The sequence below is a fragment of the Typopeltis vanoorti genome, chromosome 10 (genome assembly GCF_054136105.1).
Source record: "Typopeltis vanoorti isolate ZY-2024b chromosome 10, IOZ_Tvanoo_1.0, whole genome shotgun sequence".
In the NCBI taxonomy this organism is placed as follows: Eukaryota; Metazoa; Arthropoda; class Arachnida; order Uropygi; family Thelyphonidae; genus Typopeltis; species Typopeltis vanoorti.
Genome location: NC_143558.1, coordinates 61,106,138 through 61,119,750, shown reverse-complemented (window position 1 = coordinate 61,119,750; position 13,613 = coordinate 61,106,138). Strand labels below are relative to the sequence as shown.

General features: G+C 33.5%; 1 protein-coding gene across 2 annotated transcripts in view; it reads right to left on the bottom strand.

Moving 5' to 3' along the window:
* The window catches only part of Rpt2 (26S proteasome regulatory subunit Rpt2), a 201,932-nt gene that overhangs the window by 75,110 nt on the left and 113,209 nt on the right, over positions 1 to 13,613 (bottom strand). For both annotated transcript variants that reach the window (XM_090399687.1, XM_090399686.1), the window contains exon 6: positions 659 to 787. In XM_090399687.1, coding sequence (XP_090255813.1) covers positions 659 to 787 — 129 coding nt within the window. The remainder of the gene's footprint in view (positions 1 to 658; positions 788 to 13,613) is intronic.

Here is a 13,613-nt window from a genome sequence, read left to right as displayed (position 1 = left end):
CACATTTTTATTTTTTGAAATTGAATACCAAAGCATACTTTAACAGGATTTTAATATGATTTTAACAAGTGCCAGAATTTAGTTTTTTCCCTCTAAGTTTTATCACAAAATTAGATAAAATACACATCAGTTTGAATTATAGAATTGTATTGTGTATATGTTTAGAGAATATATTTCGTTTAGTTTAGATAGAATATGCAAAAGTTTGATTTTAGTTCCCAAATGCATGAGAGGTAAACCTTTATAGTTCTTAAATTAGGATTAAGTTACATTATTTTACTAAATGTGGTGGTCTTAGCCCTTTTTGTTTAGATAAAATATGCAAAAATTGGTTTGCATGAAGCATTCTCAAACAACTACAACTTGCAATTTTTCATAAAAAATAAAAAAATAAAAAATATTTTCAAAAAATCTCGTTTAGGAGATCAATATATATATTAAATAAAAAAAAATGTACTAAGGATTTCTAAGTTCTAACCATTAAATGTAGCATAATTGTTCCTCCACAACAGAGTCTGTTGACTTCTTTCCAAGCAGTGTATTTCAAATTCCTTTCGTGTTCCTAACTTCTAAACAAACAGCATTAATGTTCTATAGTTTTGCGGCCTGTTATGTGGAGATTACTTGCTATATGGGGAAGGGCTTGGATTGTACTGACCTTTATTTCTTGGATCTGTTGATCAAGTCCTCCAATATCTGCATAGGTTTCCTGGGGGGCTTTTTCCAATTTCATTACTGTAACCATGGGATCTGTATCATCAGACAGAACTCCAACCACTGCATGAACCTAATGAACAAAACAAATCATTTTAATACTATTTATACACATACAAATTTAAATTAATTTTCATTTAAATTCATCTTTATAAAATCATTCTCAACTTAATCCTTAATTACCCATTAATCCTCTTATGAAAATTTATTCTGCATATATTTTATTTTACAAAAATTATCTTTATATCTTTAGCAGTCTGCAAAAGTTTCCTAAAGAAGACAGATGAGAAAGGAAAGTCAATGTAAGGTTCTTAAATTGACATTTGCATGGAGGTTTTTTTTAATTATGATTTTAATTCACAACACAAAACAATAATAAAATAGATACTTTGGTTTTATGCCCAGCATCTTAAGAGTAGAAATACTTTGTTACATTTATGCATACAGCTACAATTAGTTAATAATGGAAACTTTTTAAAATTGCTGTTTTTATACTGTGACAAACTATCTGTGCTCTGAAGATACTGGGTATAAAACCAACAAAATATCAGCAATTAAGTAAATAAATTACTAACTATTATTATAATGGAATTAACTCGCGTAAATTATTCTTTATTCGTAGAATTTTCACCTGAGTATCACAGGCATCATCAGTACAGGTACAAGACTAATTAAACAATAACTGTTATATTCACAAAGCGCCACCTAAGTAGCTAAGGTTAAATTTCCTAAATTTATTTAATTATTATTATTTATTTATTTATTTTTAATAATTTAAATTTAATTGTTTAGTTATTTAATTATTAAATAATAATAATAATAAAGTAATAAAATAAAATAAAATAATAAAATAATAAATAATAATAAAGCAGCAAATCTTTCCTAACATATAATTGTATACACATATATATATATTTATATTTATAATATTAAAAAAAAGAAAAAAATTTGTTTAATTATTATAATTGAATAATTAAATTTAAATTATTAAAAATAAATAAAATAAATAAATAAATAATAATAATTAAATAAATTTAGGAAATTTAACCTTAGCTACTTAGGTGGCGCTTTGTGAATATAACAGTTATTGTTTAATTAGCCTTGTACCTGCACTGATGATGCCTGTGATACTCGGTGAAAATTCTACGAATAAAGAATAATTTACGTGAGTTAATTCTGTTATTATAATAGTTAGTAATATGTCTACTCACAGTATTTCCTTACTGAAACTTAAGTAAATAAATATATTATTGCTTTTTCTTTTTTAAGTTAAGGGTTATTACATCCCATATTGTTTCATAGCCGAATATAGAAACTATATAAAGTTTCTATATTCGGCTATGAAACAATATTATGTAAAGAAACTAAATACCTGGAGAGTCCATATGGTAGTGCAACATGGGGCAACTCACAGTAAGGGTGGAGAAAGCTCCGATCACTGTTCTTGGTATTTACTCATAATGTGAAACTCAGCTCCTAGGAGCTGTATTACTGTTCTACATTATGAGAGACGGTCACTACCCAGACTGGTTTCAACCTTTATTGAGGTCTCATCGATGAGTAGGTAGACCTAAATAATACCAAGTTGTAGCAAACAGAACTTACATACCGTACTATAAGAATTGCCAAGGTGTCCTAATAAATTACTAATTATACGAAGAGCCAAAGGCTTCAATTTTGGTGACTTGAGTTAAGTGATATTACATCCCATATTGTTTAATGCCGAATATAGAAACTATATAAAGCTCGGCGAGTCCTAGCGTAAGCAAATACCTGGATAGTCCATATGGAAGTGCAACATGGGGAAACTCATAGTAAGGGTGGAGCAAGCTCCTATCACTGTTCTTGGTATTTACTCATAATGTGAAACCCCCAGCCCCCAGTTGTATTACTGTTCTACATTATGAGAGGTCACTACCCAGACTGGTTTCAACCTTTATTGAGGTCTCATCAGTGAGTAGGTAGACCTAGATAATACCAAGTTGTAGCAAACAGAACTTACATACCCTACTATAAGAATTGCCAAGAAGGTATCCTAATAACTTACTAATTATATGAAGAGCTAAAGGCTTCAATTCGGCGACTTGAAATTAATTATGAGTTGCCCCATGTTGCACTACCATATGGACTATCCAGATATTTGCTTATGCTAGGATTCGCCAAACTTTATATAGTTTCTATATTCGGCATGAAACTCTTTGAGTTTCTTATTCGGCTATGAAACAATATGGAATGTAATATCTCTTAACTTAAATAATTTCAAGTTGCCGAATTGAAGCCTTTGGCTCTTCATATAATTAGTATTTTATTAGGACACCTTCTTGGCAATTATAGTAGGGTATGTAAGTTCTGTTTGCTACAACTTGGTATTATCTAGGTCTACCTACTCACTGATGAGACCTCAATAAAGGTGAAACCAGTCTGGGTAGTGACCTTCTCTCATAATGTAGAACAGTAATACAGCTCCTAGGAGCTGAGTTTCACATTATGAGTAAATACCAAGAACAGTGATCGGAGCTTGCACCACCCTTACTATAAGTTGTCCCATGTTGCACTACCATATGGACTATCCAGGTATTTGCTTATGCTAGGACTTGCCGAACTTTATATAGTTTCTTATTCGGCTATGAAACAATATGGGATGTAATATCCCTTAACTTAAATAATTTCAAGTCGCCGGATTGAAGCTTTTGGCTCTTCATATAATTAGTTATTGCTTTTTCTTTTCTTATTATTTCTTTTACTGTTTTGTAGCATGAATTTGTAGCATGAATTAAAAGTATTATAAAAAACTTATCAACTGCTAACCAGTTGCTAAAACAAAAAGTTAGTACATAGAAATCTCTCAAATTTTGTGATAAATCAGTATGCTGTCCATCAGTTTGATATATATAAGCTGTTAAATGACACTACCAGGATTCTAAAGTGACTATCATTTAACAATGCTCACAAATGGCATATAACTTTTTTAATTTTTTTTTGACCGAGCCTTTTGGTCTCTTGTCAAAGCAATTGGCCGTAACTTCTGTCCAACACTATTTCCCACCTGTATCACACCCTGATGGCTCTACTGCCTCAGCACCCACAGAAAAAGCCAATCTTCTGGCCTCACACTTTGCTTCAACTGCATGTATAGCTGACGATGGTAAATGTCCCCCCAACCATTCCAGATATCCAACATACAATGCTCCCTATATCCTTTTGCCAGGATGAAATCAGAAAAATACTGTCCCAATTAGACACAAAAAAGTCTCCTGGCCCCGATGGCATTCCCCCAATTGTTCTGAAAAATTGTGCTCCAGAATTGACCCCTATCCTATGTCGCCTATATATACTCTCCTACTCCACTGGAATCTATCCCACAAACTGGAAATTGGCCTATATTCAGCCCATTCCCAAGAAGGTTGACAAGTCACTGCCATCCAATTACTGCCCTATCTCGCTTAACTCAGTCCTGTCAAAGGTAATGGAAAAAATCATCAATTCCCACCTCCTACACTATCTTGAAGACACTCACCAAATAAATGACCGTTGGTATGGATTCCGCCACTGCCAATAAACAGGAGATCTACTCGCATACGTCACCCTTCTCTGGACAAATGCTATGGAGAGGTTTGGCGAATCTCAAGTGGTTGCACTAGATATCTCCAAAGCCTTTGACCGAGTCTGGCACAAAGACCTACTAGGCAAAATACCATCATTCGGTCTGACCCAGGACTTCTGTAGGTGGATTGCCAGTTTTCTGTCTGGACGCACACTGTGTGTGATGGTGGATGGCTCCCTATCCTCGCACCACTCAATTAATGCTGGGGTCCCACAAGGTTCTGTCCTCTCACCAACCCTGTTCCTACTGTACATCAACGACCTACTGCAATTGACCTCCAACCCAATACACAGTTTTGCAGATGACAGCACACTACACTCCTCGCTTGCATTTGATAAGCCTTACCCTACACGACTCACCTCATCCTACGGAACATCAACCACCACCACCCTCAACTTCGATCTCCAAGCCATCCTACAATGGGGTTCGGATAACCTCATAAATTTCAACGCCAGCAAAACCCAGTTCTGCACTATTTTCCATAAAAAAGAACAACTTTTTCCCAGTATCCTTTTCTATGATACCCAAATTTCCAAACAGTCTGAGATCTCGCTCCTCGGAATCACCCTCACATCAAACATCTCCTGGTACAAACACATCTCAAACATTGCATCCTCAGCCTCAAAAAAACTAGGATTTCTCTTCCGCCCAAGACGTTACTTCACCCTCAAACAGCTACTAACATTATACATCACAAATCCACCCAACTATTGAATACTGCTCCCACATATGGGGGTGGGGCTCCTAAAAGCTCTCTCAAAATGCTCGACTCAATACAGAGGAGGGCAATTAGACTTATCAATGATCCATCCCTTACCAACTCTCTCCCCCCACTTTCACATAGACGTTTGGTCTCTGCAGTAAGTATATTCTACAAATATTTCCATGGGAAATGCTCATCCAAAATAACATCAATAATTCCCCCCCGCTTGGTACTAAGCTCATTGGAACACGTGCAGCTTCTGCACAACATCCCTTCACACTACACCTAGAAACAAATAGAACAAATTTCTTTTCCTCTTCCTTCATCCCTGCAACTGCTGCACTGTGGAACAGTCTCTCACCTGCTGTGTTTCCCAATGAATACAATTTAAAGTCATTCAAATCAAATGTAAATAAATTCCTCCTTTCCCAACCCACCACCCATACACGGTACTAATGTACTATAGGTTGACCAATCAACCTCCTGTGTATGGGCCCAACATAAAAAGAATAAAAAAAAAGGACATTAGTCATATATACATATTAGCTGGCCTGGTTGGCCAAGTGGTCAGCGTATCTGCTCTCCAGCCAGAAGGCTGTGGGTTCGAATCCCGCTGTGGACATGAATGTTTGTGATCGTTTGTGAAAATACTAGTGGTGATGATGGGTGGTAAATGGCGTTGGTGTAAATGATGGTAACTGCGGCTCGCTGTAGTTGGTGCCCTCCCTCGAGCCTTCGGACTCCTTGGAGGTGTTACGTAATAATAATAATATCTAACTTTAGGAAACTGAGTGGGCAGTTTCAATCTCCACTGGTACCAATCAGAGATAGCTGGCTCAAGGCTATCACTGATTTAAGCAGCACAGAATGAAAGGATGGCTAACAAGTGCTGACATCTCATGTCCCTAACACAATATTTTTAATGTCTGAAACAGTTGGGGTTCTACGGTTGATTTCTGGAGTTTACGGGATGAAAAATCTGAGTTTCCAGGAGAAAGAACCTGTGCCAGAGATCAATTAACTCGGGAACTGGTTGAAAAAAGGCTTAAGAAAAGTTCCTCTAGTTGGTGATTGGAATTGAACTCATAATGCTCTTTTTTGTGGAAGTTTAGCACTGAGGAGTGCAAACATCATTTCCACTGAGCCACACTGTTGTAGAGTGAACCCACTGTCACAACTGAACATAGTCATTTTCAGAATAGGTACTACGACAATTTTTCTTTGCCTAATTTTGACATTAAAATGGTTAACTGATATCAAAACTGGAAAAAAAAAAACAAAAAAAAAACTCCAGTTTTTAATAGAAATTCTTAATATCAAATTTCATCCATCACATCAGAAAGTAATTAGAATCATTCTATTAATAAAAACCATGCTATTTTAGAGGGGGATGATCACTATCCAACCTCGATACCATGGCATCACTTCTGGGTCTGGCTCCCATCGATGAGACCTCAATAAAGGTCAAAGCTGATATGGGTAGTGGCTCTTCCCATAATGTATAGCATTATCTATAAGGATATGTGCATTGCATCATGGGATACTAAGGCAACTGATGTGAAGCCATTAGCCTCTATATACAAATAGCCCAGTCGTGAAGTGACTTCACGTGCAAACTTTGTTTGCATACATTTGGATAAAGGATGAAACCAAGAATATAATATCGTAGAATCTTTATTTATAATATAACCAAATGGAAAATCTTTCAACATCTATCTCTAATCCAGAATATTTCAATAATAAGGTGCACCTTTTCGCTACTTGTATATGGAGATATGACTTCTGCATTCCTTCAACCTTGGTATCACTTCTAGTTATGGCTCCTGAGACCTCAATAAATGTGAAAACTGGTCTGAGTAGTGGCCCTTCCCATAATGCATAGCAATATACATGTCTATAAGGATATGTGCATTGCATTACTGGATACCAAGGCAACTGATGTGAAATCATTAGCTTGCTCTATATATACAAGTTGTCCTGTTATGTTCATGCACAAACTTTGTTTACTTACACTTGGATAAAGGATGAAACCAAGAATATAATTCCTTGGCATCTTTAATTTACAAATGATCCAATTAGAAGTGAAGGAAATTTGAACTTGAAGAAATTTAAGCAATTTAACAAATTTTTAACAGGAGTCTTAAATATCAAATTTCAGTAAATTTATCTAGTTATTGCCAAGCTGTTACTATCAGTTTGAATTGTTGTGCCAAATTTTGAAAATCAAAACTGAACTAAGTGGACAATTGTAATATATATCTTAAATATAAAATTTTAAGGAATCCATCCACCCAAAGAGGACTTGCTGCTATATAATTTCAAAACATTTTTCCACTGTAAGTGATCAAAGTGAAATTGTTGTAAGAAATTTAATCATTAATTTTAGTCACTGGACAAAAACAAAATGATGTGATAATGAATGTATATGCATTTTTTGAAATGCAACTAAAGAAGCGATTCAAATTTACTAATATATCAAAGAATAGTTATATCAAAGATATATCAAACAGATCAATCAAAGATCAATAGATATATCAAAGAATATCCAACAATAGAAACAACCCTGGAATGGAAAAGGTAAAACAAAAATGGAAACAACAAAGTATAATACATATAGCAAACTGGAACATAAGAGGAATAGCATATAAAGAAATATAATTAAATCAAATATTAAATGAAAGAAATTTAAAAATAGCAGTAATCACTGAAACAAAAAAGAAATTAAAAGGAACCATGAGAAGTGAAAATTTTAATGTAATATATAGTGGAGTTGACAAAGACCCAACAGCATAAGCAGGTGTTATGGATTCATAATTCCCTTTCAAACCAGTTAAAATATTACTAATTAGGGAACAAAAGAATAATAGAAGCTAGAATAAAAATAGATAGAGGTTATTTTACAATAATTGGTTTATATACCCCAGAAGAAGGGAGAGAAGAGAAGAGGATAATATTGAATTTTATAATCAATTACAAAATATATATAATAAAATAAATAAAAATGATTATGTAATATTAGCAGGAGACTTAAATGCAAGAATATATAGAGAACATACTCTAAACAGGAATGGTAAAAAAAAATGATCAACTTTGTAGTTTATAATCTTAAATAATGAATTCTTTCTATAAACATAAAGACATATATAAATATACTTGGGCATCAAGGAGATGGAAATCAGTATTAGGTTACTTTATCTTAAATGAAAAGTCATCAAAGTTCTCTTTAGAAGTTACAGTTCACAGAGGATATGAAATAAGTAGTGACCACTTCCTCATTAAAATAAAATCAAAATTACCATCTAAATGGCTACAAATAACAAGAACAGAAAGAAAATTTAAAACAATTGTTTATAAAACTAGATTATTAAATGACATAAATATACAATGAGAGCCTCCATAGCTCATTTAGTATATAGATGAAGTCCTTTGGTCGGAAAGACCTGGTTCCCATCAGTGTGAAGTATATCTGGTCTCTTTCAACTAAAGGTGAGTTAGCCGGCCTCATACAGAGGTAGAGGATTCCCCAGAAACTCAGGTTTTTTGTCCCCCAGAACAGGCAAACCGGCCAGTAGAACACATGCAATTTACAGACAAGAATACGTAGATCTGTTACCCCCTATGGATCTACAGTTGATTTCCTTATGATATCCTTGGATTTCCTAACTGTAATATGAGGATAAGGCCAGTTAGGAAATCCAAGGATACTTAGAAGGCTATGAGTGCTTAAGTGCCTGTTAAAGCCACTGATGAATGAATGAAATATACAATGGCTATATGAACAAAGATATTTAGATAAAACAACCAATATTTAAATAAGAACAACCAATATTTAGATAAAATAAAAGGAAATTAAGAAATAGAATGGCTTAATATAAAAACGATACTAAATACAGCAGCAAATGAAAGCTTAGGAAAGACCAGAAAATTCAACAAAAAGAAAAAAACTGAAGATATGGGATGATACAATCAAAAAAAAAAAAAAAAAAAGAAGAAGCATATCACATATGGGTAAGCAGTAAAAGATTAGAAGATGAAATAGAATATAAAAAATAAGAGCCAAAGCTAAAAGAGAAGTCAGAAAAACACAGAGAATCATGGAACAAATTTGTTTCTAATTTAGAACATGATTTATATAAAATAAGACCCAATGTATATAAGATTTTGAAACATTTAAGCACAGATACTCAAGAAAGCATAAAATTAAACACCAAATTGAAATTAGAAGAATTTCTAAATTTCTATACAGAATTGTGGACAGATAAATATTTTAAAAAAGATAACTGGCAAACATTTAATGAAAATGAAAAGAAATAACTAAAGAAGAATTAGAAATCAGCCTGAAAGAAACAAGAAATGGGAAATCACCTGGAGAAGATAAGTTAGGTTCAGAATTATATTATATTTTTCAGAACTATTATATTTAAATAAAATCTATTCAACAAGCAACCCATCAATAGAATGGAAAAAAGTAATAGTGATCCCTATCTTTAAAAAAGGTAGCAGAGATTATTATAGAGGTATAAGTATTCTAAATTCCTGTTACAAAATATATAGCAGAATTTTAAATAAACTAATAAAATATTCTGAAAGCTTTATTTTAGAAGTACAAAATGGGTTTAGAAAAGGACAATTATGTAATAAACCCAGCCTTTTGCTAAAATTAATAATAGAGAAAAGAAGAGAATACAATTGGATAAAGTTAAAAGAAGTATTTTATTTAACATATTAAAATAAAGACAAATATCAAACATTCTAAAAGCTAACATAAGTATATATGAAAATAATCAAATACAAATAAGATTAAATTATGAACTATCATATCCGAGAGAGAGAGAGATAAACCAAGGAGTCCGACAGGGATGTCCACTTTCAACAACTCTTTTTATTATTTGTCTAAATGAAATAATATAAAATGGAATAAAAATTTCCATCAAGGTATTAAACTTTCTCCTACTGTGAACTTAAACACTCTCCTTTTTGCTGATGATCAAATAATAATTACAAATTCTGAAGACAACTTACAGAAAGATATTTTAAATTTAAATGAAATAGCCAAAGATTATGGAATGATAATATCAACAGAAAAATCAAAAACGATGGCATTTAAAGGACAAGATCCAATAAGAACTAAAATAGTAATAGATAACAAGATTTTAGAACAGATGAACTCATTTAACTACCTAGGATGTATGGTTACATATAAAAATGAAAAAGATATAAACATAAACAGGTGAAATTAACTATATATTTAAACCTAACCTAGTTCAAAAACAAACCAGACTAAAAGTATACAATACATTATCCTACCAGTCCTATGAAATCTGGACAATAAAACAAAAAGACAAATCAAGATTAATAACAGCTGAAATGAAGTTTATGAGAAAAACTGCAAAATATACTCTATTTGATCACAAAAGAAATGAAGAAATTATAAAACAATTAAACCAGGAATAAGTAAAATTAAAAAAATATAAGCATAAATGGATGGAACATGTTAAAAGAATGAAAACAGAAAGATTATCAAAGCAAGCCTTAAATTACAAACCATTAGGAAAAAGAAAACCAGGGCATCCTCTAAAGAGGTTCAATGACTTCTAAGGCCAGAACAGACCACACTAGGCCTAAATCATTGAAAACCACGATGATGATCAAAGAATAGCTGTTAAAAATGCAAGCATAAGTGGCTATAGAATTAATTCTAGAAACCATAACCGACTCATTTTCTTCTTGTAGGAAAGTATTCAACATTTTTTCTTTGAAAATTTTTTTAAAATTTATGTTATTGATAAGTACAAATATTTTACAGATGCGCAAAATAGCCTAGTGCACTAGATCCTGATTTACTCTTGATTCATTTACCCAAACAGATCCCCCCCCACACACACACACCAGGGCTCCAACAATTCACTTGCCATGGGTGAGTATTCAGAGAAAAGTTGCAAACGAATTATCTCCTTCTAAATGCATTCAAAATATATTGCCATTTCTCAGCACATAACTTACACTTCTTTATTCGTCTTAAAGCCTCGATGATATTCACAATCATTTGATATTGGACAGCTTCCAATGAATGCAATAAAGAAGTTTTATTTTCAACCAGGATATAGTATCTATGTAATTAATTTAATAAGTTAATTTCTTCATAGACTGCTTGTTCTTGCAAAAAGTTTATTTGAATGGAGATAGCTAAAAGATATCTTGCTGCTCTTTTGGAAATGTGAATTAATTCCTATTTATGTCAATAGGTGGCATTATTTATCTGTCATCCTGTTATAAACTAAAACCTATCCTGCACCTGCAGATTAATTTTGAAATAATGCAATGCATGGAAATATTTGAAAAAGCTTAAATGAGCTGGCATCTGAATGTATCCCTAGTGTTTGAAGAATAAATAGGTTGGGAGTGAAATGGATCCAATCTTTTTGCAAGAATTCCACAGAAAGAATATGATGTGGAAAGAATATCATGAGAATAAGAGTGAGAGGAGTTATGAAATATATAAAGCTCAGGCCAGAAAAGAAATGAGTATTGTGAGGAAAGCTAAATGGGAGTATGAAAAGAAATTCGTCGTGGAAGCTAAAGGCAATTGAAAAGAATTTTATCGTTATGCCGCAATAAAAGAAAGAATGAATGTGGAAGAATAACTTTATTGAATGCAGATGGTACTCGATTGTAGGAAGCTAATGAGATTGTTCAGTTAATGAATGCTCACGTTCATAAGATATATCAACGTGAGCTTAATGGCTTACACTCACTCCACCATATTGCAGTAGGCGCCATCACTACGCTAACAGTTCCTGTTAGCATAGCAAGTGTGGAAAGAAGTTTTTTCTAGCTTAAACTGATTAAAAATTATTTGCGAACACCAATGACTCAAGAAAGATTACTTGGTCTAGCACATATATTGATAGATGCGGACATAGCTTATAATTAAAATTTAGAAGAGCTTACAAACAGTTCTATTGTGCAGTATCCCCATAGAGCAAACATTTAATTAATATTATTATGTAGTCGTTTTGCATTAATGTTTCTCTTATAATAAAAACAAAATAACAATTGGAGATTTTCTTATATTTTTGCCTTATAATCCATCAGGGGCGATATTTAATTGTTTATCTCCGGGCGAAATCTAATCTGGCGACAGCCCTGATCTGTCTATAGAGACAGATGGAATATCAGCCAGTTTGCTAAAGGAATGTTCAGCCGAATTGGCTACACCTTTAAAATGTTTGTATAACTTGAGTCTCAGTATAATAAAATTAGTTTAATCCTTTATCCAAGTGTGAGCAAACAAAGTTTGCGCCTGAAGTATCTTCAGGACTAGGGTACGGTGATACAACTACCCAGGGCAACTCGTTGCAAAGGTGGAGAAAGCTACCAACACTCCTATCTCAGTATCTCCTATAATGCAAAACACATCTCCATGCGGATATGTCTAATGTTATGCATTAAGGGAAGGGCCACTACCCAGACTAGTTTCGACCTTTATTGAGGTCTCTTCAGTGGGAGCCAGGCCCTAGTGGAGATACCAGGCAGAAGCATTAGCAGATCATCTCTACCTATAGGAGTTGCCAAATGGTGTGCCACCCTTTTTTAATAAATTACTCCGGATTTAGAGAAAGATGTTGAAAGTTTATTTTTCACTTGGTTAGAGTATAATAAAATTAGTTTAATCCTTTATCCAAGTGTGAGCAAACAAAGTTTGCGCCTGAAGTATCTTCAGGACTAGGGTAAGGTGATACAACTACCCAGGGCAATTTTTTATTATACTCTAACCAAGTGAAAAATAAACTTTCAACATCTTTCTCTAAATCCGGAGTAATTTATTAAAAAAGGGTGGCACACCATTTGGCAACTCCTATAGGTAGAGATGATCTGCTAATGCTTCTGCCTGGTATCTCCACTAGGGCCTGGCTCCCACTGAAGAGACCTCAATAAAGGTCGAAACTAGTCTGGGTAGTGGCCCTTCCCTTAATGCATAACATTAGACATATCCACATGGAGATGTGTTTTGCATTATAGGAGATACTGAGATAGGAGTGTTGGTAGCTTTCTCCACCTTTGCAACGAGTTGCCCTGGGTAGTTGTATCACCTTACCCTAGTCCTGAAGATACTTCAGGAGCAAACTTTGTTTGCTCACACTTGGATAAAGGATTAAACTAATTTTATTATACTCTAACCAAGTGAAAAATAAACTTTCAACTTGAGTCTCAGTATTTCTGGTGTGGTAGTGAAGATCTTAGAGAAGTTGGTAAAAACTCACATACAGAAATGGGTAGACAACCGTGCTATACTCTGCAAGGAACAGCATGGGTTTACTAAAAGAAGGTAATGGTTTAGCAATTTGCTTATATTTTATAATGTTACAGACGAGCTGGATAAAGGGAATGGATACACAATGAAAATGTTCAATTTTTCTACGGCATCTGATAGGATACCACACGAAAGACTGTTGCATAAACTGGAGAATATGAGATTGCAATATAAACTCTTGACTTGGATCAGGGGATGGCTGACAGACAGATATCAAAAAGTGGTATACAGTGGATGTGACAGATATCAAAAAGTGGTATACAGTGGATGTGAATCTG